Source organism: Pteropus alecto, unplaced genomic scaffold (assembly GCF_000325575.1).
Source record: "Pteropus alecto unplaced genomic scaffold, ASM32557v1 scaffold101, whole genome shotgun sequence".
In the NCBI taxonomy this organism is placed as follows: domain Eukaryota; kingdom Metazoa; phylum Chordata; class Mammalia; order Chiroptera; family Pteropodidae; genus Pteropus; species Pteropus alecto.
Window position 1 is genome coordinate 19,163,489 of NW_006432945.1, and position 7,634 is coordinate 19,171,122.

A 7,634-nucleotide genomic window follows, 5' to 3' on the forward strand; every position below is an offset into this window, starting at 1 on the left:
ATTCTTTCAGTGTTTCAAATTAGCTCTGTGCATCTATTCCCGTGACCCTCATTCATGACCTTCGCCTGTTCTCTATTACCTCTTTTCCTACCAGGTGCGGAAGTCCTGACTGCCAGTACTACACGGGCTTTGTCCTCAGAGACAGACAGTGTCGTGCTGAGCACGACAGTCTCCCCCAGTCGGCGGCTTATCGACTGGTTCAGGGCGTGCCGAGTTTACCGTGTTCACGCTCACGCCCGCCCCGCGCTCACTGCCGCCTCCGACGGCAGCTTCCACGGGCGGGCTGCAAAGGCTCGCGCCCGCAACAGACTCAGACAGCAACTCGCTGGCGCGGACAAAAGTCCCTGTTCCAAGTCAGTCTGCAGAGGCCAATGAAGCATACCTTGTGAATGTCTTTCTCCTAACTGACCTGAGTCAGAACACAACAAACCGCTTTCAAAGGAGTAAAAACTGTAACAGAATCGACTGGGGAAAAGCCCGTGGGGTCCGGCTCACCCACGGAAGGTAGACGCCCCCAGATGCAGCTTGGGGGTCAGCCAATGGCTGTGAGCGTGTCTGGCTAACACGCTAACCACGAGAAAGGAGCAAGAGAACGTGAGAACGTATTACGTACTAAGAGTCAGAAAAACGGAAAACTAGAAAGGTAAACAACTGGCGCTCCATTGTGGAAGCGGCTGAAGGGAGCCTGCAGGGTGTCGACTACCGACGGTCCGCTCTGGGGTTCTGAAGTCGCGATTGTTTGGTCTCTGAATCCACTTACTCGAGTCTCTCCAGTTTCGTTAACGCCTCCTGGTGTGCGGCATTTAACTGCTGCATTTTGTCCACAGAAGATTTCTATCAAAGCAATTTTAATAACTTCATATTAGTGTTTTTCAACATCATCAGTGGCATTTAAAAAGCTGTGGACCAGTACAGACTGCGAAGTGCTTACTCGCCCCAACTTTCACCATCAAATCAACAAATCTAGGACAGAAGTGGCATCTGTGACTGTGAACCTGGGTTTCTGCACTATTCACCCCGTGGATGTTGTCATGTCACACGGTCAGGCACCGTGTGAGGTGCCAGGAGCGACACCCAGGACTACGGTTCCTGGACCGAGCAGCTCGGTCTCCGTGAGAGTCAGATACACGAAGGTGAAGCTCCCGCAGCTGTGACGGTGCTGGATGTGACACCCAGCCCCGAGTCATGGCTGGGGAGGGGCCTCACAGAGGGCTCTGCAGAAATGACAGAAGTCTGAGCTGCGTCCTATGAACGGGGAGGAGCTGGCCAGGCCAAGCTGCGCGTGTCTGTGTGTGAGCTGGCATATAGCTGTGCAGGCGTGAGCGTGTTTGGGAGGGAAAAGTCTATTGTGACTCGTGCGAGCGCTGATCCGCGCGGCTCGGTGTGGCTGGGGCCGAAGCTCTGCCTGTCTGCTGTCACTGGTGCTTCTCTGATGCACCCAAACTGAGGACAGATGGGAATGAGTCACAGACGACCCAAAATCTTTCCAAATGTTCTAAACTAATAACAAAATCTGTTTATCTGTTAAAGTGATTTACTTAAACTGAATCTTATGATGCAGTGTGGGGCGAGCAGGATAAAATATCCAGTCAGGCCATCACTTAAAAAGCAAAATCTGAAGCCTCGATTAAGGAACGCTACACTATTAAACGTCCCAAAAAAATGTGGATTTATCACTGTTCTTCTCTGACATTTCCTAATATAGGAAAACAAGCCCCAACTACAAGATTAAAACAGAGAACCCAGCCTCTCCGAATGCTGCTTAATATCAAAGAAAATCTCAAAAAAAAAAAAAAAAGAAAGAAAATTTCATTGTGAGACACACTTTCCAGGACCTAAAGTCTGCAACTCCATAGGGACATGAAATCAAATCTGATTCTACATAGTTACCTGTGACAACCATTTCAAAAGATATCAGCAGCTCATAAATGCCGTTACTGACCTGGCACGCGACCCCAAACACCTGGGCACTTACGTATTGCCAGAGAAACTCCATGTAGGTCTCACGGCACGAGTCCCTGAAGTGGATGAAGTTGATGATGCCACTCAAAAACCGACTGGTCCGTTTTGCTTCTAAAATGGAAAGCCAGACTCCTTAAGCAGAGCTTTGCAACAACATAAAGATGACAATGCGTCCTCTTGCCATGTACTCTGCTTATAGGACGTAGAATAAAGCTGCGTGACGCCGACTGCTGGCACCCACGCTCCCCGGTCTTTGCTTCATGGTGAAGCCTCCGTTACGTGGGCCTAAACGGGCGGGCAGAGCCCGCCATGCAACCTCACGGCTGGCACATTATCGGTATTCATATTCTCAAATTTACGGAACATTTCTCAAATGTAAGGAATTAAGAACTACGCAGAAAAATAGCTTTTCTGTGGCTCTATGAAGGACAACATTCCAATATCACGATATAAAAAAATGAATCCTTAACAATGGGATACGCTTTCTAAGACCAATTTCCTTTACATTTATTAAGGGAAAGGTAAAATGTTAGATCGAAGCCAGACATTAAAAGCTGGTCAACTCCACTCACTTGGATACAGAATATCAGCAGTCTCGAAGTCGTTCACCCGGCAGATGGGCAGAAATGAGTTCCTGGACGAGGCGGAGAGAGCATTAAACATCGTCGTGAGTTACGCACTGAGGCAGAGAACCCACACATCTGACTTTCAAAGGGATCCCTGGACGTATTTCTCAATGTCAAAGGACGAGGTCAGAGGTCTACTACCACATGACCCCACAGCGCTGAACTCTGCCGCTTCCTGCATCACACAGGTGTGCATGTAACACCAAGGTACGGCAACAGGACCTAACGAACGGCACACACGCGTGGACGTTCTGGGACTCTAAGAATGCAAAACCCTCCGAAAATGTTACATTCGCACCTTAACACTGCAGTTGAAAGCAGAATTAAAAGTGGACAGGGGGAGGCAGCTAGTTATGTGGGCCGAAAGCCTGCAGTTCTGAATATGCATGCGATGGAGTGGGCGGCAAAACAAACGGTAGAAATTCCCTCAAGAAATCATGTCGTCAAGCAAGCCTAGCATCACGGAGGTGTGAATCTGACTAAGAAAGTAATGCGGCTCTACTCACAGATAGATGAATAAATTGCTGACTGGTAAGAAGCCCTCCATTAGGTGTGGATACATGACATCGGAGTTCACGGGCATCTAAACGGAGTAAATCACAGAATCTAGATTACACACTAACTCGTCAAAATTAGAAAAACCTCCAATTTCAAGGAACCTCAATCATAAACTAAGATCAAATCGTATTAACTTATTATCGCGAAACTGAAAAAAACTTAACGACACAGATCCTAGCACAAAACTAGAGCTGTCGCTAATGCCAGGTTCACAGTGGCTGCTTGACGAAGACGTCTTGAAAGGAGGACAAAATGAAGGGGTGACGGCTGCGAGTCACTAAGTGCCGGGCGCCACCCGCGCTAGTGCGTTGCGAGGCCCCACGGGAGTGACGGGTACACTTTAGTGTGATGGCAACAGCAAGAGGGAGGACAGGGCCCCGCTGCCAGAAACCCCTAATGGAGCCCCACGAGCTGAGCTCGGCTGCCCACGTTCAGCTGCTTCCGGCCTCGGTGCCGGCCGCTCACGCCTGGGGCCCTTCGTGGGGACAGTGCCCGGCAGGACTCGGCTGGTGCCTCTTGGTCTCTGAAGACAAGCCTGTAAGTCTGTGCGTATAACTGCCTAACGTCAATAACTGGCCACTTAGGTCTGGCACTGCAGCTTGTCTTCCTAAGTCTATCAATACGGACCACCGCTCGGCCTCGGATTCCTCCATAAGTGACATCAGTTTTACATAAGCCTTTGACTTTGTTCAGAAGAATTTCCTGCCCTGAAAACCTGCTCGCTCGCGACGGGGGACGGCGGCGAACCCACCATGTAGAAATGCTCCAGGCGCGTCCCGTACACGATCTGCAGGGCCCGCAGGTAGATCATGTGCAGGACCTCGGGCTGCAAGAGAGAAGGGCTGGTCAGTGCTGGGTGCCTGAGCCCCGGCTGCGCCAACACGCGACGGAACGGCTCCGCTTCCCTTGGGACGCTGCTGACATTCTCCGAGCTTTGAGGCGCCTCACACACTTCAGTTCGCTCGCACGTGGCATGTGGCACGTGGCAAGGCTCGGCCACTGAAGCACACGTGCATGACAAGGGCAGCAGCCACGTCCGATCCAGCCAGGCAGCCCCCACAGGCCGCAGGCACGCTGGCGGCGTTTTCATTTAAAAAAGAGCCCGGAGCCCGTGTGAGGCCTTAGACATGCAAGGAAAGACTGTGAGCCAGGGCGGGGTGAAGACAATGGAACAGGGCCGCGTGCGTCTCCTCAAGTCTGCCTTCTAGACGAGCACCCCCAAACACTGGCCTGCACGACCTGCTCTGATCCGTATGCTGAGCCCGTCCCTTCCACTTTGAATAAAAGGGGCATCAAGGTCAAAAGTTAAGCCACGTCATTAAACCAGGGTTTATTACGCTATCACGTCAAGACCAGCCCAGGAAACTGGAAGGAGACTCTGGGATTTTCCATGACACACAAATAGTTCATTTTTGCATTTAATAACTACAGGTATAAAGAACAGTGTCTGTCAAAACAAGTCAATCCCCCCCTTGGGGCGTAATGCAAGAAAATTAATCTGTGCGCTTCCAAAGAGAGCTGTTTCTAAGCACTTTTTTGTGGTTATAAACCACGCAGAGTCATTCCTTCAAGCCCTACCCTTAAGTGACACCCTCGTCACCACACCAATAACAACCAAAAGTTTAATATACTTTAATACGTCTTTGGCTTAGAAGCTTTTTTTTTAAGAAATGACATTAAAAAACTGAACTCAGAGAACACAGAAGTCCCCCACATTACCAGCTGCTATTTTAAATTACAGGAGTTGAGAGATTCCCCTCGATTAAAATGACCAGCCCGCATCCAACAGCTGGGGACATGCCCTTCTCCACGAGCTGCGGACCTAGGAGTTTCACCTGTCTCCAGACACGACCTCCACATGTAAACACAGCCATGCCTCACCTTCGGATTGGGATAGAGATCATTTTTGGAGAGGTTTTTACCATCGGCTCCTGTTAAGATTTTGTTTCGGATATGAGTCACAATCTCGGCTACATTATATCTGGGGAAAGACAGAGTTTCCATCTTGGGAGTCTCGGCTCGTCAGAAATGGCACGGCCAGCACCTCTCGTCACCTGGAAGCCGATAAACACAGGGACAGAATTAGCAGCCCAAGCCTGACGCAGTCACAGTAGTGCAGCAAAGCATCCTCGTAAGGCAACACGAATTTTATGTAACATAGCTCCTAAAACAACTTTTATTCTGAATTAACGCAGTCATTTTCTAATTTTCCTAACGCTGTTCTCTTTCACATGGGAAAGAGGACTTTGGCTGATCAGATGAGAAACCAAATTTTTCTCCTTTAAACATGAGGGGCACAGATCCAGCAACATCGATCCTGAGAATTCATCCTCAAAGCAAGATACAGGCAACAATGTCAGTGGGACTGATGTGTAAACAACAGCAACACAGGGTAGATGATGAAACTGTGCTCGGATGGGACATTCTACTCAACGGACACGTAGCGAGATGGCCAGTAAGGTTTAAGACGAAGGTAGGAAGAGAGAAAAAAGCCTAGAGTAAGAACGGATGCTGTCACTGACAGGAATTCTAATCCCGAGTCCGCTAACGCCCTCTGACACTGAGACAGGCCCGTCTGTGTCCCCCTAGAGCAATAGTTCTCACGATTTTGGTTCCCAGGGGATCTAGCCACATCCAGAGACGTCCTGGCTGTCGGGAAGGGAGGGCGGTGCCCCTGGAGCCCTGTGGGCAGAGGCCTGGCGTGCCGCTGAACCTTGCCCTCCTAACTGCCTCAGCATGACAGGAGCAGCAGCAGAAGCCGCTACCGCAGCCCCTGGGCAACCAGCACCGCGTCAGCACCTACGGCTCCCCACGCTCTAGGAAGGCCGCGGGGTCCCAGAGCGCCAGCCGACGGGCCCGCGATCTTGGGAAGTTATTTCTTTAGGCTCCTCACGTTTCTTAGAACATTCGGGTTCAAAAGAACCTCCAGTAAATTAGGAAGCCAGTTGTGTATGAACACCTGCCAACATCACAGAACTCACTAACTCTCTAAACAACTTTCTCCACCTTTGTGCACCTCTGAGAATTCAAAAATGCTCCCTCACACTGCAGAGATGTTTGCTGTAACTGCTACTTACTGGCGCTGTCTCCACCCACAGCTACACGGGTACATTCACCACTTACAGGACTCCCCTTTCAAAGAGGGGAGGGAAGCTATCATGTCTGCTCCGCCAGCCCCCTTTGTCTGAGTACAATTCAGGTACAGACACGCCTTACGTGACGCTGTTTTAGAAACTTCAGCATGCTATTCATTTTCCTGTAGAACAGATGACTTCACCAATGTCCTCTTAAAATGTTATGCTCAAACAGGGCACAGTGTCAGCATCGGTGGCCGTGGCCACTGCCCAGCTGGTCTCCAACTGCGGCACTTCCTGACGGACACAGAGGTGAGCACCCGGGAGTCCCACGACTTTCTCAGTGGGACCCCCTCTTCCCAGGCCGGAGTTTCCCACATTCTCCACCACTGAGGCTTTGAACCTGAAGCAGGGATGTGCGTTTCCTATTACTGAGCTTCAGAATTCCAAGCTTCCATTCCATAGGCAACATCTTTTTGAATCCAAATTCTGACACCTCACGTATTAGATGTCAGCATAAATATGCATTCTGTATTTTCATCTAAGTCACAGACTTAAAAATCGTTAATAAAAAAGACTTGACCAAAGCAAGATTGCAGAGAAAGTCGCTTTTCTGAAACGAAATGTATCTGGATTGGAGATGGTCACAGCAGAGAGGGTGGTATGAAGTAGCTTCACAATCGTCACACGGCCCTTCTGTTATATCCTGCACTGTCACATTGATCCTTATAAAATACCCAACGCATCAGGTAACAGCTTTACAAAAATACCGCAAATAACGCCCCCACCTGCACCTGTCAAATTCAAGATTTCCCGTTTACTTTCTAAATATAACGATCTAATGAATTTTCTGTTCCTTGTGTCTCCTTCAAGACGCTTCCCAAACTTCCAATGCTTTTGCAATCACCTCCCACATTCAGTTTCTTCTTCTTTTTTTCCGATTTCTACCTTTGAGAGGAGAATCTCAGTTCCAATTCACTCCTGCACGTTGCGGGGCAGGAGCGAGCGGGGAGCGAGGCAGGGGACGGTAGGGGCCGCCCTGCCCCAGCGAACCGGTCCCGCCGCGCTGCACAGGTGCGCAGGTGTTTCGCCAGCAGCAGGACGAGGCGGCTTCGCGGCCCCACGCGCTTTGTCGCGGTGGCCTGGAACCCCCGCCGCAATACGTCTCAGGTGTGACCACGACCCACTGTGTGCCAAGTGGCCGCAGGATTAACCGCCCGCCCCCCTCGGTTTCTCATTTATTTGCAACACCTGGACGCCGCGCGGAGGCGGTGTTGCAAGGACACCTGTAGAGTGACACTGTCCTGCTAACAGAAGCGACTTGTGGCAGGCGCAGGCCCAGAGGCAGAGACGGAACGGAAGCAGGCGGCCCCGACGCCCAGCCCCACTGCACCGGCCTCGCCCGCGCCCGCGC

General features: G+C 50.6%; 1 protein-coding gene across 1 annotated transcript in view; it reads right to left on the reverse strand.

The window, feature by feature from the left end:
* Positions 1 to 5,200, reverse strand: part of NUF2 (NUF2, NDC80 kinetochore complex component) — a 12,011-nt gene extending 6,811 nt beyond the window's left edge. The window contains 7 exon segments of the mRNA XM_025044015.1: positions 220 to 325; positions 704 to 834; positions 1,976 to 2,073; positions 2,535 to 2,596; positions 3,095 to 3,171; positions 3,898 to 3,972; positions 5,028 to 5,200. Of these exon segments, the coding sequence (XP_024899783.1) occupies positions 220 to 325; positions 704 to 834; positions 1,976 to 2,073; positions 2,535 to 2,596; positions 3,095 to 3,171; positions 3,898 to 3,972; positions 5,028 to 5,150 (672 nt within the window). The 5' untranslated portion in view covers positions 5,151 to 5,200.
* Positions 5,201 to 7,634: the final 2,434 nt, after the last annotated feature.